The 25,401-nt window shown below is 42.4% G+C and overlaps 1 protein-coding gene across 18 annotated transcripts in view; it reads left to right on the forward strand.

Annotated features, from left to right (window-relative positions):
* ppip5k2 (diphosphoinositol pentakisphosphate kinase 2) overlaps nt 1-25,401 on the forward strand; it is an 87,568-nt gene that overhangs the window by 11,251 nt on the left and 50,916 nt on the right. For 17 of the 18 annotated variants that reach the window (XM_014145523.2, XM_014145541.2, XM_014145557.2 and 14 more), the window contains exons 5-15: nt 6,487-6,572; nt 11,052-11,206; nt 14,312-14,413; nt 15,143-15,304; nt 15,955-16,076; nt 21,972-22,073; nt 22,352-22,438; nt 22,579-22,654; nt 22,754-22,863; nt 22,956-23,041; nt 23,191-23,316. In XM_014145523.2, coding sequence (XP_014000998.1) covers nt 6,487-6,572; nt 11,052-11,206; nt 14,312-14,413; nt 15,143-15,304; nt 15,955-16,076; nt 21,972-22,073; nt 22,352-22,438; nt 22,579-22,654; nt 22,754-22,863; nt 22,956-23,041; nt 23,191-23,316 — 1,214 coding nt within the window. The remainder of the gene's footprint in view (nt 1-6,486; nt 6,573-11,051; nt 11,207-14,311; nt 14,414-15,142; nt 15,305-15,954; nt 16,077-21,971; nt 22,074-22,351; nt 22,439-22,578; nt 22,655-22,753; nt 22,864-22,955; nt 23,042-23,190; nt 23,317-25,401) is intronic. The other variant, XM_045693751.1, reaches the window with a different exon arrangement.

Raw genomic sequence — 25,401 nt, forward strand, 5'->3', positions numbered from 1 at the left:
GGTCACGGGTCATTGGAGGCAGTGAAATTCCACATGACCGTTTAGTCACGGTAATTAGGCTTCTCCAAGCTCTGATGCTGATGCTGGTCATTAGTAGCCTACCAAACTTACTAACTGCCTGGTACTCAGCACTCTCTTGTCCCTCTAATCACCCTGACATCAATGCAAATGTAATCGGAAATCGAATCAAACACTTCATGAGCTCATGTTGCGCAACATTTCTTTAGGCTATGAAATTGCAGGAGAAAACAAGAGTGATGGCCGCTAATAAAAAGAGGATCTCATCAGCTTTCTATAGACTAGGTCTACTATATTTCTCAACTTTCCTAATATTAAGCACATTGCTTATATTTACAACAGGAGTATAGTCTACCTGGCTGGCATGAAAATAAACCACGGGGAAAAGCGTCGTCCATTCGCTATTTTTTTAATTGAACCTTTATTTAACTAGGCAAGTCAGTTAAGAACAAATTCGTATTTACAATGACGGCCTACCCCCGGCCAAACCCGGACAACGCTGGGCCAATTGTGCGCTGCCCTATGGGACTCCCAATCACGGCCGGATGTGATGCAGCCTGGATTCGAACCAGGTACTGCAGTGACATCTCTTGCGCTGGGATGCAGTGACTTATGCATAGATTACATATTTGTTCCTGCTGCCCCTGTTTCGATACAGGTGCATGATAATTGTCCATTCTAAATCTAAGCAAATGTCACACATATATTGTTTAGTATATGTAAATACAAGTTTAAATCAAGAATAGTCTGATTACTTGTGAATTATATCTTGTGAATGATGCCCAACATAAGAAACAATGCCTTTTTTTTTGCGACTTGTTTGAGTCATAGTTGCACACCTCATGTAGTCTAGCCCATAGTCCTATATGTTTTAATAAGGTTTGTATCACACCTCATGTAGTCTAGCCCATAGTCCTATATGTTTTAATAAGGTTAGTATCACACCTCATGTAGCCTAGCCCATAGTCCTATATGTTTTAATAAGGTTAGTATCACACCTCATGTAGCCTAGCCCATAGTCCTATATGTTTTAATAAGGTTTGTATCACACCTCAGGTAGCCTAGCCCATAGGCCTATATGTTTTAATAAGGTTAGTAGCCCATAGTCCTATATGTTTTAATAAGGTTTGTATCACACCTCATGTAGCCTAGCCCATAGTCCTATATGTTTTAATAAGGTTTGTATCACACCTCATGTAGTCTAGCCCATAGGCCTATATGTTTTAATAAGGTTTGTATCACACCTCATGTAGCCTAGCCCATAGGCCTATATGTTTTAATAAGGTTAGTATCACACCTCATGTAACCTAGCCCATAGGCCTATATGTTTTAATAAGGTTAGTAGCCCATAGGCCTATATGTTTTAATAAGGTTAGTAGCCCATAGTCCTATATGTTTTAATAAGGTTAGTATCACACCTCATGTAGCCTAGCCCATAGGCCTATATGTTTTAATAAGGTTAGTAGCCCATAGGCCTATATGTTTTAATAAGGTTAGTATCACACCTCATGTAGCCTAGCCCATAGGCCTATATGTTTTAATAAGGTTTGTATCACAACTAAAGTTGCCAAATAAAATTAAGCGCATTAATCTGTTTTACAAGGGGTGTAGAGCCTAACTGGCATATATAAGCAGTGCGGAGTTTCAAGTTTGGGGAAGATCATTTTCACCATAAAAATGCACCTTTATAATAAAAGCATTACATGCATAATTGCATTTGCGGTCACTTTTGATAATGTTTTTTTTTCTCTTAATGGAACATTAGCACTTATAGCCTACTACCACGTGTGCATTGCTGTGCTTATAATGTGAAGAAATAGCCTAATAGTTTCTAACATTTCAAGCTAAATGTTCTGATCTGTTTAAAAAAGGTTTTTTGATGTTAGTGGTTGTATTCATTTGGGATCTATTGCATCCCACAACTGTCCCAGACTGTTGGGAATATTGAATGAATGTCTTGGAAGATAATGATTCATAACAGATATATATATTGGCCATATACCACAAACCCCCGAGGTGCCTTATTGCTATTAAAAACAGGTTACCAACGTAATTAGAGCACTACAATGATTAGTGCTCTTATATATATATATATATATATATATATATATATATATATATATATATATTATAAACTGGGTGGTTCGAGCCCTGAATGCTGATTGGCCTAAAGCCATGGTATATCAGACTGTATACCACAGGTATGACAACATTTTATTTTTACTGCTCTAATTACGTTGGTAACCAGTTTATAATAGCAATAAGGCACCTCGGGGGTTTGTGGTATATGGCCAATATACCACGGCTAAGGGCTGTATCCAGGCACTCCGCGTTGCGTCTTACGTAAGAACTGCTCTTAGCCGTGGTATATTGGCCATATACCACAAACCCCCGAGGTGCCTTATTGTTACTGATACACCAAACACACCACCTCATTTCCACGCACGAATGTCAGTTACTAGGCAGAATGAGCTTTTGATTGAAACAGCATGTGAATGCAGGTTACTAGGCAGAATTAGCTTTTGATTGAAACAGCGTGTGAATGCAGGTTACTAGGCAGAATGGGCTTTGATTGGAACAGCATGCGAATGTCGGTTACTAGGCAGAATGGGCTTTGATTGGAACAGCGTGCGAATGTCGGTTACTAGGCAGAATGGGCTTTGATTGGAACAGCGTGCGAATGTCGGTTACTAGGCAGAATGGGCTTTGATTGGAACAGCATGCGAATGTCGGTTACTAGGCAGAATGGGCTTTGATTGGAACAGCATGCGAATGTCGGTTACTAGGCAGAATGGGCTTTGATTGGAACAGCGTGCGAATGTCGGTTACTAGGCAGAATGGGCTTTGATTGGAACAGCATGCGAATGTCAGTTACTAGGCAGAATGGGCTTTGATTGGAACAGCGTGCGAATGTCGGTTACTAGGCAGAATGGGCTTTGATTGGAACAGCGTGCGAATGTCGGTTACTAGGCAGAATGGGCTTTGATTGGAACAGCGTGCGAATGTCGGTTACTAGGCAGAATGGGCTTTGATTGGAACAGCGTGCGAATGTCGGTTACTAGGCAGAATGGGCTTTGATTGGAACAGCGTGCGAATGTCGGTTACTAGGCAGAATGGGCTTTGATTGGAACAGCGTGCGAATGTCGGTTACTAGGCAGAATGGGCTTTGATTGAAACAAAATACAGGAAGGTTATATGTAAGCATTTCACTGTAAGACCTACACCTGTTGTATTCGGCGCATGTGAGAAATAAAATTTGATTCGAAAATTTGATTTGATTTATATAGTAAACACCATCTGCTCTAATTTTCTTACAAAACAGTTGCAATAAGATCTACATGCATATTCCGGTCCGCATGTAGGCTACGCTGGCCCACAAAACCATCCTGTTGTCCCGCATTTGAGTGTTTTTAAATGTGGTCACCCTAAAAAAGAACCTGCTGAAAAGTAGCCTCCATCTGCTATTGTATTGCAATGGATGACATGTCTTTATCCCCTGCCCCTGTTCCTGCCCATTTCCTAATGGTCCACTCTCAGTCAAAACTCATTTTACATATTAGTAAAGATGAGATTCAATTGAGAATAGTGTGATGGGTGAAAATATGATCACTTGATGAGAGAACAGTTTGTGCAGCCTGAGGCAAGGAACAGAGATCAAGTATTATTTTTTGTTGTGATTTTTCTCAAATCATCAATAGCCTATAGTCGCATCATGCAGCCCATATATGGTTTGATTTCTAAGACATTTTAAGGTTTGTATCATTCACAACTAAAGTTGCCAAATAAATCTAAATCTAGCATATAGGACCTGTTTCGAATGATCACTTTTACACTCAACATCAACACTTCATATGCTTGCGCACTTGCTCTGGAATGGGAGAAATATCCTTTCCATTTTATTCAGGTAAGTTTAATAATATTATTCTTAATATAAAATAAGGGCATGGGACTTATAAACCTATTTTGGGACTTATAAGACTTATAAGCCTTATAAGCCTATTTTGTCAGCTAAACAAATTAAACAGGAAAAAAATTAAACAGGAGTTGTTCAATTTGATAAACTCTTTGGTTAGTGTCAGTTGATCTCAAAATGTATTTGTATAGTTAGACAACCTTACATTTAAAAATATGAAATGATACCTCTTCAGCCCATGGCATGGAGCATAGCCAGATAACGTTAATTAAACAGGAGTTGTTCAATTTGATAAACTCTTTGGTTAGTGTCAGTTGATCTCAAAATGTATTTGTATAGTTAGACAACCTTACATTTAAAAATATGAAATGATACCTCTTCAGCCCATGGCATGGAGCATAGCCAGATAACGTACAGTATCTAGTCTGCTAAATGAACATGCAGTAGGCCAACTCATATTCTGCTCTTCTGAAATACATTTTCTTCATATCATAATGTTTCTTTAGACCTGCCTAAAATAAAAAATAGGTTTATTGTAATGGGGTTTATTAAAATGATTTATTAGGCTTTTATTTTTAGATGTAGATGTTCCAAAGACATGCATCAGTAGCGGCGTAATTAACGGTCGATTACCGTGAGACTGGCAGTCTTCTGCATGACCGGCTGACAAAGTTCAATGTCCACCGCAGCCCTAGTAGAGTCATCAAAGACATTAACATGATGAACCATATTAAGTTTGGCATTGATATTGTAAAAAATAAGGAAATTATTAACTATTAACTTTTTTGTCTGAAATGCTTAAAATAATCATAAATAAACCTTCTCATGGACTAAGTCAGATTCACTCCAAATGTACTCTTTGGACTCATCACAATAGTCCCTAAAGAGTTTCAGAAAGAAAAATGTTGAGGCATTGAGACGAACACACTATACAAGTAGATGCATATTAGCGCATACCCAGCTAAAAATGTAGGCTATTGTTTGAAATGTTTTGTTTCATCGAAACATTAGGCTGCTGTGCACTAGGGATGTGACAAATGGAAACATTTTCTGAACGTTTTAAACTGCAATTTATCAGTTTTCCGTTAAAAAAAAGTATAAAATTCCATATGGTTCACAATGCAGCAACAATGGTTTCAGAACGTTAAGCATTGCACCTGGACTAGCACGACTGACCTGGACTAGCACGACTGACCTGGACTAGCACGACTGACCTGGACTAGCACGACTGACCTGGACTAGCACGACTGACCTGGACTAGCACGACTGACCTGGACTAGCACTAGTGACCTGGACTAGCACGACTGACCTGGACTAGCACGACTGACCTGGACTAGCACGACTGACCTGGACTAGCACGACTGACCTGGACTAGCACGACTGACCTGGACTAGCACGACTGACCTGGACTAGCACTAGTGACCTGGACTAGCACTAGTGACCTGGACTAGCACTACTGACCTGGACTAGCACGACTGACCTGGACTAGCACGACTGACCTGGACTAGCACGACTGACCTGGACTAGCACTAGTGACCTGTATTAGCACTAGTGACCTGGACTAGCACTAGTGACCTGGACTAGCACTAGTGACCTGTATTAGCACTAGTGACCTGGACTAGCACTAGTGACCTGGACTAGCACTAGTGACCTGGACCACCATTACTGAGCCTCAATTCCACCCTGCAAAGTTTCCTTCTCATTTAACTTCTAAAATTATTGCCATACAGGGATTCACTTCTGTCCCTTGCCTTTCTCGGATTGTTCCAACTGTTAACGACGGCGGCGTTGTGGTGGAGAATCGACTCCAAATGTATTGATTCCTCGACTCTTTGCACGTCAACTCCCGATGTTGACTCCCATTTCTGAGTGTCGATGGTAAAAAGTAGTGCACTATATAGGTAATACTGTGCTGATTTGGAAGCACCCTATTGCTGATTGGCTGTACAATGGACCTATCTTATATTTACGATATGAAGAAACAAAACTTGACACCCACCACTTGATATAGTGTAAATGCTAAGTCAATAGATGCCATTGTACAGGCTAGTGAAAGGCCAGTTCAATCAAGAAGCAAGGTGAAAAGGGATACTTGGGGATTTTGCCAATCTACTTCCAAAAAGTAAATGAACTCATGGATACTATTTTTATGTCTGTGTCCAGTATCAAAGAAGTTAGAGGTAGTTTTGCGAGCCAATGCTAACTAGGGTTAGCACAATAACTGGAAGTCAGATACCCATAGACTTCGTCATTGCGCTAACGCTAGCTAGCGATTGCTCTAGCACTAGTTAGCAACTTCTATAAAACTACATGCAGAGACAGAACATTGGAATCCATGAGTTCATGTAACTCCGGGGAAGTGGATAAAGGGCTAAAATCCTGAAATATCCCTTTAAGAAAGTGGTCACATTCAAAAAGACTTGAAACGGCACACAGCTGTTTAAAGGTGAAGCCTTGCTGCAGGCTAACTGACTCCACACAGCTAATGAAAAGAGTGGTTCGATCCCTGTGTTGTTGATGCTCAGTCAGCTGATCTAGCATTTCTCTTCCTCCAGGAGGGAGGTGTACCGGATCCTGAAGAACCAGGGCATCCTGCTCCCACGTTACGCCGTTCTCAACAGAGACCCTGCAAGACCAGAGGGTTAGTACTCAGTACCTTAAAGGTCAAAGCAGTGTTTCTCAATCCTGGTCCTGGCAACCCAAAGTTGTGCACATTTTTCTTTGTTTGTCCCTAGCACTAACACAACTGATTCCAATAATCAGAGGCTTGATGATGAGTTGATTGGTTGAATTAAGTTTTTTGAATGCTAGGGAAAAAAATCTATAATGTGCTTTCAGACTTCAAAAGTAATCTAATGTCAAGATGAGTACTTATCATGTTAGATTACACCTCTAAACTTTACATTGTTTGCCAGTTCAGACATAATATCACCATAATCCGAATGTTCATTTTCGGAAGTTGCTTTCATTTCAGCTCATAGTTAAATAAAGGTTCAATTAAATAAAATAAATACAAATACATTAATTAATGTTATCTAATTTGTAAACATTTCAACCCCAAGATGAATGGAAAAGATGAGCACAGCCAATCTTTAAATCAAATGGTGCTTCTCTTTTCCATTCATCTTGGTATTGTGGCATATAGCTGGATCTACAAAAGGGATGGCCTGGGATGTGGACTTACCTCAACAGAAGAACAGGTTTGACGTTTGTAAACATCAGGCATGCTTTGAAGTGTAAATGTCCCTTTAAGTTTATTCATAGAATATGGGGCATGTTCTCAAATGCACCTCTGTATACCTTAATGATGGTGACACAAAAAAGTGTTTCAGTATAGGAATATAACATTATGAATCAGTGTCAGATCAGTGTTTAGGCCGTTGTTATTCTCCATTTGATTTCTGCCCAGCACCTCGTGTTAGACTGTAAACACATCGTGGTTCCTGTTGCGCTGCTTTGGTCTGTGCCATCGTTTTTTGTTGTTGTAGTTTATTCTTATGATAATCCAAACCAGAAATTGTGTTCAAAGATTTACTCACGAACCACGTTTCCATCCACAGTTGTTATGCAAGTAAAGTTCAACCGTGTGGAAAGGAAATGATGACAGCTGTGATAGAAACAGGATGTTTCGGTACAATTGTATTAATGACAACAGATAAATTGTTTGTTCAACATGGTTGGATCTTTTTGTGTCTGTAAATTGAATTATGTGAGAAATGGTGGCGGAAATGCCTTTTATGTGCAAATATTGATGAAATAACCACTTATCCATAATAATCTCATGTAGACTAGCCTACCCAACACATCCCACCGCACTATATCGGCAAGCTGTTGGCTGGAGTGCCAAGACCAGAGGAGGCACCTTTGCTATTCAACGCAACAGTTTTTTTGTGACAAAACTATCAGTACAGTTGAAAATGTGATGGAAACACATTGACCTTTAGATTTTTATTCGGTACGTGAAAACTTAAGCGAAAAGGTACATTTTCTCTGCACTACTTTCATCACGCACTCATTTCTATCCTCAACGAGTCAGTTTGGTGGAAACACCTCTGGTGGGGAAATGCGCATATTGTCTTTATGTAGATTTTAGAATATTTGCATGAAAACCTAGCCAGTGATGTTATTTGTCTAGTCTAATATGTCCCCCTTTTTTTTCTCCATGTCTACTGGCATGATTTTGACAGAGCTCAATGTACAAACAAAGTTTTTACATTTTCAAATCTGTCGTATCTGGAATGGAATCAATCAGGACTGCTAAAATTCCTCTCGTCCTTTAGATTGTTACAAACATCAAGATTACTGGCATGTAGAAAGGTTACAGAGATAAAACTGTTTTACATTTCAGTCTTATTAAAATGGCAGCTAGCCATGACTGTGAAACAGATGGGGAAACAATACTGTTTTAGCGGAAACAATCCTGTCATAAAGGACAATGCAGCCATTTGGCATCTGAAATGAACCCCTGCCATCATGTTCAAATCCAATAGGAATATGAGCTACGGCTGGATAGACCTGCTCACACCACATCTGTTGCTGTTGGCAAATAAAGGCCATTCAGCTACTGCATACATTTTGCTCATTCCCTTGATGGTAGGGCTTTATCTTTTGGCAAAGTGCCCTAATCGCGTCTCTTAACATATTATCTGCTAGCCTTTCCCAAGTGTACGTCATCAACACTTCTCTGAGATGAATTTAGATCAGACCATTGATCATTCAGGATGCCTCATTGTCTAGATTGGATGCCTCATTGTTGTTTGAGTGGCTACCACACAATGTTTGAATGGGCACCAGGTCTAATCCAGTCCTGGTACACAGGGTTGTGTTCATTAAAATGAAAACGTTCAGATAGGCCTATAGGCACAGCTGTGTAATGTAGCGGCAGTGAACCGTGTGTGTGTGTGTGTGTGTGTGTGTTAGCAGCTGTCTCGTTCCCGTCCACCCCCAGCTCTGAGGAGTAAAACTGGAGCACCACTAGGCCTGGGAGACCTGCTTCCTGTCTCAGTCCTGTCTCAGCTCTGCACTGCTTAGTGATTATACACCCACTCACACTGGTGTTTCTATCTGTCTCTGCCACGTTCCCTCTCTCTCGCTCTCTCGCTCTCTTGCACACGCTCTCTCGCACTTGCTCTTGCTCTCCCTTTTCCAGGATTATGTACTGTAGACTAGTCCTTCTGTCTCCTCTGTCTTCTGTCTTTCTCACTCTCCTCTCTTTCCCTGTTTTTCTCTACTGGTTCTCTAGTATGGGTGGCCAATTTAAGGAGGCCATCTGTTGACATGACAGCTGTCTGCTTTGACCTCTGGCTCCATTGTGATAAATGGGATACACTATGGTGTTTCTTTTTCTGAAATGGAATCTCTACTAGAATTCCATGTTGTTTCATCTCTACGTTCATATTTATTGAAATAAACTGTGTAGAATTACATTTATTTACCAGAGGATGTTGAGAAGGCCTATTTAGAACGGCCAATGGGCATTAGTCAAGTGAACTTAAACACCCCGCCCATCGTGTCAGAACACTAAGGGGACTTTTCAGACCAGCATCCTGTTAATAGGTCTATTAGCCTAAAATGAACCCTTAGCATAATCTCAACCAATTCGTAAATGTAATATCAGTCTGCCACGTCCACTTAGTTTTTCCCGTTGGAGCAGGTCTTTTCAGACACGCAGCAGTAAAGTGGCTGTGAGTGACGGCTGCTGTGGAATCGAACAGATAAGCCTCTGTGCAAACGGAGAGAACTTCCCTCCTAAAGTCAGGTTGTGTCCTAGCCAGTGGGGTCACCGGTACTTTACTCATACATAGTCACTGCCATGGAGGCGTTAATTAGATATTAGGTTAATGGGTGAGAAACCATCTGGCCCCATTTTAATTTAGCAGTTTAGATTAGTGACTGTGCTGTTTTTTGGGGGGGGTTTCAGTGAGGTACATGCAGATGGGCAACCCTATGCTTTAGCCAATTTATTTAAAGCCGCTATGCTGCATCAGTTAGGCAACAGGTTATAATGCTTTTAAAGGGAGCGTTATATTTCAGATGGTTGACAACATAATTGAATTTTCATTCATTTTAAAGCAGAATGTCATTTTTAAGTGACCTCCTCAGTTCTACACAAAAAATATCGCAGGGGTGCCCCCCCCAAATACACTCGCTTACTTTGCCTCCGCTGCTAAACTAAAATCCTAAAGGAAACACTGCCTTTGGCATAAGAAGATTACAGTTTCCCTTTCTGTTGGATAAAGCCAGATTATAAAGGGAGAAAAGCATCAATGTATGAAATTCTCATTCTGCCGCACCGCAAGAGGCCTTTGAACTGTCAGGATATCCAAGAACACTTCTGTTTTTGTCCATTTTCTATCTCTTTTGCATCTTTCTTTCTTATCTCCGTTACTACGGTGTCTGCATCACAGAATAGTCGTTACCATAGCCCGTTTTACCACCTGCCATTCAAATAACAATTGCATCATTCATCCACTCTCCGTTCAAATCGGGTGAAAGAATCCGTCTAAAATACTCTTTGTCGAGTTATCAACCATTGTTTTAGATATTTACCGGATGTGCAGAATTGCAGTCTCTTTCTACTCTCTTGCCAACTCTTTATTGTAATTCCATTTTTTTAGACAGATTTTATCAAGTGAGTTGAACGGAGAGTGGATGACAATGATGCAATTGTTATTTGAATGGCAGGTGATAAAAATCTAATCAAATATTATTTGTCACAAATGCGCCGAATACAACAGGTGTTGACCTTACAGTGAAAGGCTTACTTACAAGCGCCCTCAAACCAACAATGCCGTTAAAAAATAAAAATACCTAAAGAAGAATAAGAAATCAAAGTAACAAATAATTAAAGAGCAGCAGTAAAAGAGGCTATGGTAACAACTCTTCTGTGACGCAGACACCATAGAAACACTGTACTAACACCAGCACAAACAGATCTGGGACCAGGCTACAGAATTGGTTGGTTTGGTGCTGGACTATTAAATGGCTGCACAGGATATATCTCTTTGACCAGGGTTAGTGACCACTGTTGTACGTAAAGAGTTGCTGCTAAGGGGTCTGAATGAAGATCAAGGCCTGCTAATCCTATAGATAACCAGTTGTATGTGCCGTCTCTGTCCAGAGTGTAACCTGGTGGAGGGGGAGGACCACGTGGAGGTGAACGGTGAAGTGTTCCAGAAGCCCTTTGTTGAGAAGCCTGTGAGCGCCGAGGACCACAATGTCTACATCTATTACCCCACCTCGGCTGGAGGAGGCAGTCAGAGGCTCTTCCGCAAGGTTAGGATGCACACAAATGGTCATGACATCCATCCATACACTAATAGGCCCTAAGTATGTGGACACCTCTTCAAATTAGTGGATTCAGCTATTTCAGCCACACCCGTTGCTGACAGGTGTATAAAATCGATCACACAGCCATGCAATCTCCATAGACAAACATTGGCAGAAAAATGGCCTTACTGACGAGCTCAGTGACTTTCAATGTGGCACAGTCATAGATGCCACCTTTCCAACAAGTCAGTTTGTCAAATTTCTGCCCTGCTAGAGCTGCCCCAGTTAACTGTAAGTGCTATTATTGTGAAGTGAAAACGTCAAGGAGCAACAATGGCTCAGTCGCAAAGTGATGGGCCACACAAGCTTACAGAACAGGACCGAGTGCTGAAAAATAAAAATAAATGTAAAATCGTCTGTCCTCTGTTGCATCACTCATTACTGAGTTCCAAACTGCTTCTGGAAGCAACTTCAGCACAATAACTGTTCGTCGGGAGCTTCATGAAATGGGTTTCCAAGGCCAAGCAGCCGCACGCACACAAGCCTAAGATCACCATGCGCTATGCCAAGCGGAATGGTGTAAACCTCACTGCTATTGTACTCTGGAGCAGTGAAAACTCGTTCTCTGGAGTGATGAATCACGCTTCACCATCTGGCAGTCTGACGGACGAATCTGCGTTTGGCGGATAACAGGAGAACGCTACCTGCCCCAATGCATAAAGCCAACTGGAAAGTTTGGTCTGGGGCTGTTTTTCGGGCTAAGGCCCTTAGTTCCTGTGAAGGGAAATCTTAATGCTACAGCATACAATGACATTCTAGATGATTCTGTGCTTCCAGCTTTGTGGCAACAGTTTGAGGAAGGCCCAAGGCGAGGTCCATACAGAAATGGTTTGTCAAGATCAGTGTGGAAGAACTTAACCCTATCAAACACTTTCGAGATGAATTGGAACGCTGACTGCGAGCCAGGCTTAATTGCCCAACATCAGTGCTCAACCTCACTAATGCTCTTGTGGCTGAATGGAAGCAAGTTCCCACAGCAAGTCCCTACAGCAATGTTCCAACATCTAGTGGAAAGACTTCCCAGAAGAGTGGCGGCTATTATAGCAGCAAAAGGGGGACCAACTCCATATTAATGCCCATGATTTTGGAATGAGATGTTCGACGAGCAGGTGTCCACATACTTTTGGTCATGTAGTACACATACACACACTTTGCTGTCAACATTCATAACTAAAGCCATAACTCAGTGCTCTAGCAACATCTCTGCAGTGTTAACAAGCCCCTAATGGCATGTAATACTAACTAGAGCCTGCTAGAACCTCTAACACCATGCAAGACTAGCTAGAGCCTGCAAGAACCTGTTAGAGCCTGTACAAGCCACTAATACCATGTAAGGCTAGCTAGAGCCTCTAATACCATGCAAGGCTAGCTATAGCCTCTAATACCATGCAAGGCTAGCTATAGCCTCTAATACCATGCAAGGCTAGCTATACCCTCTAATACCATGCAAGGCTAGCTAGAGCCTCTAACACCATGCAAGGCTAGCTATAGCCTCTAATACCATGCAAGGCTAGCTATAGCCTCTAATACCATGCAAGGCTAGCTATAGCCTCTAATACCATGCAAGGCTAGCTAGAGCCTTCTAGAGCCTCTAATTCCATGCAAGGCTAGCTATAGCCTCTAATACCATGCAAGGATAGCTATAGCCTCTAATACCCTGCAAGGCTAGCTATAGCCTCTAATACCCTGCAAGGCTAGCTATAGCCTCTAATACCCTGCAAGGCTAGCTAGAGCCTTCTAGAGCCTATAATACCCTGCAAGGCTAGCTAGAGACTCTAATACCATGCAAGGCTAGCTTGAGGCTCTGATACCCTGCAAGGCTAGCTAGAGCCTTCTAGAGCCTCTAATTCCATGCAAGGATAGCTAGATTCTTCTAGAGCCTCTAATTCCATGCAAGGCTAGCTAGAGCCTCTAATTCCATGCAAGGCTAGCTAGAGCCTCTAATTCCATGCAAGGCTAGCTAGAGCCTCTAATTCCATGCAAGGCTAGCTAGAGCCTCTAATTCCATGCAAAACTAGCTAGAGCCTCTAATTCCATGCAAGGCTAGCTAGAGCCCCTAATACCCTGCAAGGCTAGCTAGAGCCCCTAATACCCTGCAGGGCTAGCTAGAGCCCCTAATACCCTGCAAGGCTAGCTAGAGCCCCTAATACCCTGCAGGGCTAGCTAGAGCCCCTAATACCCTGCAGGGCTAGCTAGAGCCCCTAATACCCTGCAGGGCTAGCTAGAGCCCCTAATACCCTGCAAGGCTAGCTAGAGCCCCTAATACCCTGCAAGGCTAGCTAGAGCCCCTAATACCCTGCAAGGCTAGCTAGAGCCCCTAATACCCTGCAAGGCTAGCTAGAGCCTTCTAGAGCCTCTAATTCCATGCAAGGATAGCTAGAGCCCCTAATACCCTGCAGGGCTAGCTAGAGCCCCTAATACCCTGCAAGGCTAGCTAGAGACCCTAATACCCTTCAAGGCTAGCTAGAGCCTTCTAGAGCCTCTAACACCATGAAAGGCTAGCTAGAGCCTCTAATACCATGCAAGGCTAGCTAGAGCCCCTAATACCATGCAAGGCTAGCTAGAGCCCCTAATACCATGCAAGGCTAGCTAGAGCCCCTAATACCATGCAAGGCTAGCTAGAGCCCCTAATACCATGCAAGGCTAGCTAGAGCCCCTAATACCATGCAAGGATAGCTAGAGCCTCTAATACCATGCAAGGCTAGCTAGAGCCTCTAACACCATGAAAGGCTTGCTAGAGCCTTCTAGAGCCTCTAATACCATGCAAGGCTAGCTAGAGCCTCTAATACCCTGCAAGGCTAGCTAGAGCCTCTAATACCCTGCAAGGCTAGCTAGAGCCTCTAATACCCTGCAAGGCTAGCTAGAGCCTCTAATACCCTGCAAGGCTAGCTAGAGCCTCTAATACCCTTCAAGGCTAGCTAGAGCCTCTAACACCATGAAAGGCTAGCTAGAGCCTCTAACACCATGAAAGGCTAGCTAAAGACTGTACAAGCCACGGTACAGCATTCATGGCTGTCCATGTTATTTCTCTCCACCTGATCTTCCCTCTAGATTGGAAGCAGAAGTAGTGTTTATTCGCCCGAGAGCAATGTGCGAAAAACTGGATCCTACATTTATGAAGAGTTCATGCCAACGGATGGGACTGATGTGAAGGTACATCCCATTAGCCAACAGCCATTTGTGTTAAACAAGTGTTAAACGTGTTTACTTCAGTGTTTTCCATTCTACTGTCTAAAAAGTATGGCATCCTCAGGGGTGAATTTAGAGTCAATATTTGCCTTAAATAACAACATAATAGGATTATGTGTTATGCCTCGCGGAAGACTGTCTCGGTTTCAAAAATGATGAGAGGAGAATGACTGTGCACATCTAGACTGCGGAGTCCGCCGAAATAGGAGAGCTCCAACCCAGCAGTATATATATCATCCTGCTTATCTCATGGGCTCAGCTGAAAAGGGATCTAGCTAAAACTGCATATTATGTCTATGTTCCAAATGGCGTAGGGCCCATAGGGTACCACTTGGGACAAGCTATATTTACTATCTCGGACCAGCTGAAATAGGGCAGCTAAAAATGCTCATTATATTTACTTTGCAGGATCAGACACCAGCTTTTAGTTACACAGCTGAAAAAAGGCGAGGACAGTGAGGCCACTAGATTCAGTGTGTATGTCCATGGTCTTTGCTTTGAGCACCACAGTCAGTCTGTGTCCCGAACTGCACCCTATTCAGTGCACTACTTTTGACCGGGGCCCCTACTCTCAAGGAACAATGGAAGTGGAATAGAAAAATACATTTTTTAAACGCTGGATAGGTAACCATAGTTTTGTGGGTGTGTGTGGGGGGCGGTGTCTGTGTGTGGGGGGGTGGGTTTGGTCCTTAGGTGTACACAGTGGGGCCGGACTACGCCCACGCGGAGGCCAGGAAGTCCCCGGCCCTGGACGGCAAGGTGGAGCGGGACAGTGAGGGCAAGGAGGTGCGCTACCCTGTCATCCTCAACGCACGCGAGAAGCTCATCGCCTGGAAGGTCTGTCTGGCGTTCAAGGTAACCAGGGACAACACGCTAGCAACCGGTAACAACACGCTAGCAACCATGACCTTAAGCTCGGCCAAGACTGCGTCTATGTCCCAAATGGCACCCTATTCCCTACATAGTGCACTACTTTGTACCAGAGCCCTGACCCTCTGATCCAAAGTAGTGTACTGTGTAAGGAATAAGGTACCATTTAGGACAAAACCAGGGGGCTTGACTCATTATCCCTAGTCTGACTTGATTAAGTTGGACAGCCCTGTGGAATCGACCAAGCAAAGGTGATGGGGGTTGTCTAAAGAGAGACAAGTGGCCTAAATGCTAGGAAACACAAAGTAGAAGTGCCCTAAGTATCCAAGTTCCCTAGAGACTAAATAGAACGTAGTGCCCAAATTGTAACACATTATCAGAAATATATCAAGACATTACGTCTGTTTTCAATTATGGCCCAATAATGTGCATTCCATCTGATTAATCAAATAATGTATTTTAATATTTTTTGATACTGTGTACAATAAACTGCTTTCAATGACGATAGGTTTCAATTCCCGTATCTGCCTTACCAGTGAACCGTAAAGGCATGCTTGCAACTTTAGATAGTGAGGTTTAAATGTCAGATCTCGGATGCTCAGATTCTCATTTTCACTTCTCCTTTTTCTTGACAGCAAACTGTCTGTGGTTTCGACTTGCTACGTGCCAACGGCCAGTCGTACGTGTGCGACGTCAACGGCTTCAGCTTCGTGAAGAACTCCATGAAGTATTATGACGACTGTGCAAAAATACTGGGGTCAGAATCCACAATTTGGAGAGAAAAAATGACTAATTATTGTTGCTAAAATTGATCATTTTACAGTTTGCAAATTATCTTTTTGGAATGTGGTAAATAATTAGTTATGGGTATTCCTAAATGAATGAAATAGGTTATGTAGTACTTTAGATGGAAGACGCTTCATATGATGTCTAATGTTGTCTTATAAAAACACTGAAGGTTTTTTTTGGTTCATTTTTATTAGTGTGTGTGTGTATATGTATGTATGTATGTATGTATGTGTGTATATATACATACACACATACATACATGCATACATACATACAGTGGGGAGAACAAGTATTTGATACACTGCCGATTTTGCAGGTTTTCCTACTTACAAAGCATGTAGAGGTCTGTAATTTTTATCATAGATACACGTCAACTGTGAGAGACGGAATCTAAAACGAAAATCACATTGTATGATTATTAAGTAATTAATTTGCATTTTATTGCATGACAAAAGTATTTGATACATCAGAAAAGCAGAACTTACTATTTGGTACAGACACCTTTGTTTGCAATTAGAGATCATACGTTTCCTGTAGTTCTTGACCAGGTTTGCACACACTGCAGCAGGGATTTTGGCCCACTCCTCCATACAGACCTTCTCCAGATCCTTCAGGCTTCGGGGCTGTCGCTGGGCAATACGGACTTTCAGCTCCCTCCAAAGATTTTCTATTGGGTTCAGGTCTGGAGACTGGCTAGGCCACTCCAGGATCTTGAGATGCTTCTTACGGAGCCACTCCTTAGTTGCCCTGGCTGTGTGTTTCGGGTCGTTGTCATGCTGGAAGACCCAGCCACGACCCATCTTCAATGCTCTTACTGAGGGAAGGAGGTTGTTGGCCAAGATCTCGCGATACATGGCCCCATCCATCCTCCCCTCAATACGGTGCAGTCGTCCTGTCCCCTTTGCAGAAAAGCTTCCCCAAATAATGATGTTTCCACCTCCATGCTTCACGGTTGGGATGGTGTTCTTGGGGTTGTACTCATCCTTCTTCTTCCTCCAAACATGGTGAGTGGAGTTTAGACCAAAAAGCTCTATTTTTGTCTCATCAGACCACATGACCTTTTCCCATTCCTCCTCTGGATCATCCAGATGGTCATTGGCAAACTTCAGACGGGCCTGGACATGTGCTGGCTTGAGCAGGGGGACCTTGCGTGCGCTGCAGGATTTTAATCCATGAAGGCATAGTGTGTTACTAATGGTTTTCTTTGAGACTGTGGTCCCAGCTCTCTTCAGGTCATTGACCAGGTCCTGGCGTGTAGTTCTGGCCTGATCCCTCACCTTCCTCATGATCATTGATGCCACACGAGGTGAGATCTTGCATGGAGCCCCAGACCGAGGGTGATTGACTGTCATCTTGAACTTCTTTCATTTTCTAATAATTGCGCCAACAGTTGTTGCCTTCTCACCAAGCTGCTTGCCTATTGTCCTGTAGCCCATCCCAGCCTTCTGCAATTTTATCCCTGATGTCCTTACACAGCTCTCTGGTCTTGGCCATTGTGGAGAGGTTGGAGTCTGTTTGATTGAGAGTGTGGACAGGTGTCTTTTAGACAGGTAACGAGTTCAAACAGGTGCAGTTAATGAGTGGAGAACAGGAGGGCTTCTTAAAGAAAAACTAACAGGTCTGTGAGAGCCGGAATTCTTACTGGTTGGTAGGTGATCAAATACTTATGTCATGCAATAAAATGCAAATTAATACTTAAAAATCATACAATGTGATTTTTGTTTTAGATTCCGTCTCTCACAGTTGAAATGTACCTATGATAAAAAATTACAGACTTTTACATGCTTTGTAAGTAGGAAAACCTGCAAAAGCGGCAGTGTATGAAATACTTGTTCTCCCCACTGTGTGTGTGTGTATGTATGAATGTATGTCCACCATATACACTGCTCAAAAAAATAAAGGGAACACTTAAACAACACAATGTAACTCCAAGTCAATCACACTTCTGTGAAATCAAACTGTCCACTTAGGAAGCAACACTGATTGACAATAAATTTCACATGCTGTTGTGCAAATGGAATAGACAACAGGTGGAAATTATAGGCAATTAGCAAGACACCCCCAATAAAGGAGTGGTTCTGCAGGTGGGGACCACAGACCACTTCTCAGTTCCTATGCTTCCTGGATGATGTTTTGGTCACTTTTGAATGCTGGGGGTGCTTTCACTCTAGTGGTAGCATGAGACGGAGTCTACCACCCACACAAGTGGCTCAGGTAGTGCAGCTCATCCAGGATGGCACATCAATGCGAGCTGTGGCAAGAAGGTTTGCTGTGTCTGTCAGCGTAGTGTCCAGAGCATGGAGGCGCTACCAGGAGACAGGCCAGTACATCAGGAGACGTGGAGGAGGCCGTAGGAGGGCAACAACCCAGCAGCAGGACCGCTACCTCCGCCTTTGTGCAAGGAGGAGCAGGAGAAGCACTGCCAGAGCCCTGCAAAATGACCTCCAGCAGGCCACAAATGTGCATGTGTCTGCTCAAACGGTCAGAAACAGACTCCATGAGGGTGGTATGAGGGCCCGACGTCCACAGGTGGGGGTTGTGCTTACAGCCCAACACCGTGCAGGACGTTTGGCATTTGCCAGAGAACACCAAGATTGGCAAATTCGCCACTGGTGCCCTGTGCTCTTCAAAGATGAAAGCAGGTTCACACTGAGCACGTGACAGACGTGACAGAGTCTGGAGACGCCGTGGAGAACGTTCTGCTGCCTGCAACATCCTCCAGCATGACCGGTTTGGCGGTGGGTCAGTCATGGTGTGGGGTGGCATTTCTTTGGGGGGCCGCACAGCCCTCCATGTGCTCGCCAGAGGTAGCCTGACTGCCATTAGGTACCGAGATGAGATCCTCAGACCCCTTGTGAGACCATATGCTGGTGCGGTTGGCCCTGGGTTCCTCCTAATGCAAGACAATGCTGGACCTCATGTGGCTGGAGTGTGTCAGCAGTTCCTGCAAGTGGAAGGCATTGATGCTATGGACAGGCCCGCCCGTTCCCCAGACCTGAATCCAATTGAGCACATCTGGGACATCATGTCTCGCTCCATCCACCAACGCCATATTGCACCACAGACTGTCCAGGAGTTGGCGGATGCTTTAGTCCAGGTCTGGGAGGAGTTCCCTCAGGAGACCATCCGCCACCTCATCAGGAGCATGCCCAGGCGTTGTAGGGAGGTCATACAGGCACGTGGAGGCCACACACACTACTGAGCCTCATTTGGACTTGTTTTAAGGACATTACATCAAAGTTGGATCAGCCTGTAGTGTGGTTTTCAACTTTAATTTTGAGTGTGACTCCAAATCCAGACCTCCATGGGTTGATAAATTGGATTTCCATTGATTATTTTTGTGTGATTTTGTTGTCAGCACATTCAACTATGTAAAGAAAAAAGTATTTAATAAGATTATTTCTTTCATTCAGATCTAGGATGTGTTGTTTAAGTGTTCCCTTTATTTTTTTGAGCAGTATATATATATGTGTGTGTGTGTGTGTATATGTATGTGTGTGTATATATATATATATGTGTGTGTGTGTGTATATATGTGTGTGTGTGTGTGTGTGTGTGTATATATATATATATGTGTGTGTGTGTGTGTGTGTATATATGTATGTGTGTGTATATATATATAATTTATTTTCAATTTTTTGTTATCTTTTTTTCTTTGTTTAACTAGGCAAGTCAGATAAGAACAAATTCTTATTTTCAATGACGGCCTAGGAACAGTGGGTTAACTGCCTTGTTCAGGGGCAGAACAACAGATTTTTACCTTGTCAGCTCAGGGATTCGATCTAGCAACCTTTCGGTTACTGGCCCAATACTCTAACCACTAGCCTACCTGGACCGAACCGTTGGCTGTGAAATCAATTCAATAGTTTATGGAGCATCTTAGATCACCAGTGTCATGGAGCTTCATTGTTTTATATTTTTTATTTCACCTTTATTTAACCAGGTAGGCTAGTTGAGAACAAGTTCTCATTTACAACTGCGACCTGGCCAAGATAAAGCAAAGCAGTGCGACAAAAACAACACAGAGTTACACATAGAATAAACAAACAATCAGTCAATAATACAATAGAAAGTCTATATACAGTGTGTGCAAATGAGGTAGGATAAGGGAGGTAAGGCAATATATAGGCCATAGTGGCGAAATAATTACAATATAGCAATTATACACTAGAGTGATAGATGTGCAGCAGATGAGTTCTTCTATTGTTTTACAGACAGGATGGAGTTGGAGCATTATCTAACTATGTAAGGAGAGATACTGTTCACTGTATATCACACACGCTTGTGCTTTATTATACAGCAGGATGTTACGATTCCCATCGGTCCCCGATTTCAAATGTTTCCGCGGACCCCAAACTGATCCAAATGTAGCATGCATCGGTCAGAAAATCAAACGTTAATCAAACGTTACGAATCACCGGTTTAATTATAAATATTTTTTGCTCATATTACTTTCTTTCTACCGAAATTATCGAGTCTTTTGTGACAACTGATACACATCAGTGTCGAACTAAGCATGTACCTGTGTTGACAGTCATTGATCTACAAGTCATTTTGTGTGCTGAACAAACACAGAATATCAGTAGCCTAGTCAAACTGCTGCGCTGGGCCCAGCTTCGTGCTGACCAGACTGAGGTAATATCAGTAGCCTAGTCAAACTGCTGCACTGGGCCCAGCTTCGTGCTGATCAGACTGAGGTAATATCAGTAGCCTTGTCAAACTGCTGCACTGTGCCCAGCTTCGTGCAGACCAGACTGAGGTAATATCAGTAGCCTAGTCAAACTGCTGCACTGTGCCCAGCTTCGTGCAGACCAGACTGAGGTAATATCAGTAGCCTTGTCAAACTGCTGCACTGGGCCCAGCTTCGTGCTGATCAGACTGAGGTAATATCAGTAGCCTAGTCAAACTGCTGCACTGGGCCCAGCTTCGTGCTGATCAGACTGAGGTAATATCAGTAGCCTAGTCAAACTGCTGCACTGGGCCCAGCTTCGTGCTGACCAGACTGAGGTAATATCAGTAGCCTAGTCAAACTGCTGCACTGGGCCCAGCTTCGTGCTGATCAGACTGAGGTAATATCAGTAGCCTTGTCAAACTGCTGCACTGGGCCCAGCTTCGTGCTGACCAGACAGAGGTAATGTTAGTGTCGGCCTGTTCTGATCTTGAACTTCTGCACAGCACCTTCTGCTTTAAAATGCTAAAATGGCTTGTGGGATATTAGGCTTTATTAGTTGAGTGACAACCTATGCATTTTGCTTTAAGCTATTGTTATCTATGTGCTGTTAAATTGTGTTTTACCATAATAAAAGTACATTACCGGAGACAACTCATCTCTGTTTAGGCTACCTGCTGAACGGCCTTACAGTAGATTTCATTTAGATTCTTCAGGATCACCATCGGCAATAGTGTTGGTAGTTTTACTTTAAACAATCAGTGTATATAGTTATCTTTTGAGAATATATATATATATATATATATAGGGTAAAGTTTATAATTTCATCACAAGAACTGCATGGGCATATCAGGAGAAAATAAGCTATTTAAAAACTTACCAACAGTCAATCATTCCATTTTGCAGAATTTAATTTAGAATGGAATATGAATGTGTTTATGCAACAGATGTTAGTGCATCGATTCGTTCTCTAAATAAACCGACTCCCCCCGAATCGTTTCAAACTAAAACGTATCGGAAAAGATGCACATCGCTATTATACAGATTCATAATGGTCAGAAACAGCTTGTTTTAAGATGAATATATGTATTAGGCAATGTAGCACTAATAAAACCCAATACATCACGTAATAAGAATGATCTTCAAGTAGTTACCAAAGTTTCTTTGCCCCTGAACATCTGTCCTCTCCTGTAGAAATATCATCATGAGAGAGCTGGCTCCCCAGTTTTCTATCCCGTGGTCCATTCCTCTGGAGGCTGAAGATATCCCCATTGTCCCCACCACCTCTGGAACCATGTGCGTATTTCCACACATTTTGATGCGTTCGTAGTGAATATAGCTGTTTAGCCATAGCAAATGTAGCTGTAAATTGGTGCAGTTTTAGGCCCCAACTTCACTTCCATGTGCATAACTCAAATGTTCCTGCATATCCATTGACATAATTGTATACATTTAAGTCAAGCAAAAATATAAGCGTACATCTCAATAGGATTTAGCCAGCAATGAATAGAAAATGGCTAAACTCCACTCATATGGTAAGTTGATATTTTTAACTGTTGCTACTCTTAACTCAGGATGGAGCTACGGTGTGTTATCGCTGTGATTCGTCATGGCGACAGAACTCCCAAACAGAAAATGAAAATGGAGGTTCGGCACCAGAGGTAAATGACAGCTGTTCCACACAGTCAATGTACAGGGCTACTGTCACACTACAGGACTGTTAACATGGTGATTCAGTATTGGTGAATGTTTTCACCACTGTAATGTATCGCCTCTTTATTTGTATTTTTTTTTGTTTTAGGTTTTTTGATCTATTTGAAAAATGTGGCGGGTACAAAAACAAAAAACTAAAGTTGAAAAAGCCAAAGCAATTACAGGTAAATAAAAACCTATTTGTATCCTTTGCACGTTGTAGCTTCATCACGTGTTGTACAGTACAACTTAGATGCATCTCATTTGTTTATTTCCAAATCCAGGAAGTGCTAGATATCGCAAGACAACTCCTAGTCGAAATCGGACAGAACAACGATTCCGAAATCGAAGAATCTAAAGCAAAACTTGAACAACTGAAAACAGTCCTTGAAATGTATGTGTTACTGCACATTCCCAAATGTCTTTCTAATGATTGAATATTTGATTTAACAAACTGCTCTTAGAACAAAATGTGTTTTGCTTTAGGTATGGCCATTTTTCTGGCATCAATCGCAAGGTTCAGATGACGTACCTTCCGCATGGGTGCCCCAAAACATCCAGTGAGGAAGAAGGTAGGATTTGTTCTGTCATGTGGCCTTTATATAAAATGTTCTCTAGTCTGTGAGCTGATTGTATGTGTTTGTGTCTGTGTGGTTCTCTGTGACTTACTGACTCATTATGTGTGTTTCTCTGTGTTGTCTGTGCTTGCTGTGCCCGATAGACGTGCGTAGGGATGACCCCTCTCTGCTGCTGGTGTTGAAGTGGGGCGGGGAGCTGACCCCGGCAGGCAGGGTACAGGCTGAGGAGCTGGGGAGGGCCTTCCGCTGCATGTACCCTGGAGGACAAGGTAACAACCTCTATACACTCAGTGTTTATAGACAAGGTAACAACCTCTATCCTCCACTCAGTGTTTATAGACAAGGTAACAACCTCTATCCACCCAGTGTTTATAGACAAGGTAACAACCTCTATCCACCCAGTGTTTATAGACAAGGTAACAACCTCTATCTACTCAGTGTTTATAGACAAGGTAACAACATCTATCCTCCACTCAGTGTTTATAGACAAGGTAACAACCTCTATCCACTCAGTGTTTATAGACAAGGTAACAACATCTATCCTCCACTCAGTGTTTATAGACAAGGTAACAACCTCTATCCTCCACTGTGTTTATAGACAAGGTAACAAGCTCTATCCTCCACTCAGTGTTTATAGACAAGGTAACAAGCTCTATCCTCCACTCAGTGTTTATAGACAAGGTAACAACCTCTATCCACTCAGTGTTTATAGACAAGGTAACAACCTCTATCCTCCACTCAGTGTTTATAGACAAGGTAACAACCTCTATCCTCTGTGTTTATAGACAAGGTAACAACCTCTATCCTCCACTCAGTGTTTATAGACAAGGTAACAACCTCTATCCTCTCAGTGTTTATAGACAAGGTAACAACATCTATCCTCTCAGTGTTTATAGACAAGGTAACAACATCTATCCTCTCAGTGTTTATAGACAAGGTAACAACATCTATCCTCCACTCAGTGTTTATAGACAAGGTAACAACCTCTATCCTCCACTCAGTGTTTATAGACAAGGTAACAACCTCTATCCTCCACTCAGTGTTTATAGACAAGGTAACAACCTCTATCCTCCACTCAGTGTTTATAGACAAGGTAACAACCTCTATCCACTCAGTGTTTATAGACAAGGTAACAACCTCTATCCTCCACTCAGTGTTTATAGACAAGGTAACAACATCTATCCTCCACTCAGTGTTTATAGACAAGGTAACAACATCTATCCTCCACTCAGTGTTTATAGACAAGGTAACAACATCTATCCTCCACTCAGTGTTTATAGACAAGGTAACAACCTCTATCCACCCAGTGTTTATAGACAAGGTAACAACCTCTATCCACCCAGTGTTTATAGACAAGGTAACAACCTCTATCCTCCACTCAGTGTTTATAGACAAGGTAACAACCTCTATCCACTCAGTGTTTATAGACAAGGTAACAACCTCTATCCACTCAGTGTTTATAGACAAGGTAACAACCTCTATCCACTCAGTGTTTATAGACAAGGTAACAACCTCTATCCACCCAGTGTTTATAGACAAGGTAACAACCTCTATCCACTCAGTGTTTATAGACAAGGTAACAACCTCTATCCACTCAGTGTTTATAGACAAGGTAACAACCTCTATCCACTCAGTGTTTATAGACAAGGTAACAACCTCTATCCTCCACTCAGTGTTTATAGACAAGGTAACAACCTCTATCCACCCAGTGTTTATAGACAAGGTAACAACCTCTATCCACCCAGTGTTTATAGACAAGGTAACAACCTCTATCTACTCAGTGTTTATAGACAAGGTAACAACATCTATCCTCCACTCAGTGTTTATAGACAAGGTAACAACCTCTATCCACTCAGTGTTTATAGACAAGGTAACAACATCTATCCTCCACTCAGTGTTTATAGACAAGGTAACAACCTCTATCCTCCACTCAGTGTTTATAGACAAGGTAACAAGCTCTATCCTCCACTCAGTGTTTATAGACAAGGTAACAAGCCTCTATCCTCCACTCAGTGTTTATAGACAAGGTAACAACCTCTATCCACTCAGTGTTTATAGACAAGGTAACAACCTCTATCCTCCACTCAGTGTTTATAGACAAGGTAACAACCTCTATCCTCAGTGTTTATAGACAAGGTAACAACCTCTATCCTCCACTCAGTGTTTATAGACAAGGTAACAACCTCTATCCTCTCAGTGTTTATAGACAAGGTAACAACATCTATCCTCCACTCAGTGTTTATAGACAAGGTAACAACATCTATCCTCCACTCAGTGTTTATAGACAAGGTAACAACATCTATCCTCCACTCAGTGTTTATAGACAAGGTAACAACCTCTATCCACCCAGTGTT

The sequence above is a fragment of the Salmo salar genome, chromosome ssa01 (genome assembly GCF_905237065.1).
Source record: "Salmo salar chromosome ssa01, Ssal_v3.1, whole genome shotgun sequence".
Taxonomy (NCBI): Eukaryota; Metazoa; Chordata; class Actinopteri; order Salmoniformes; family Salmonidae; genus Salmo; species Salmo salar.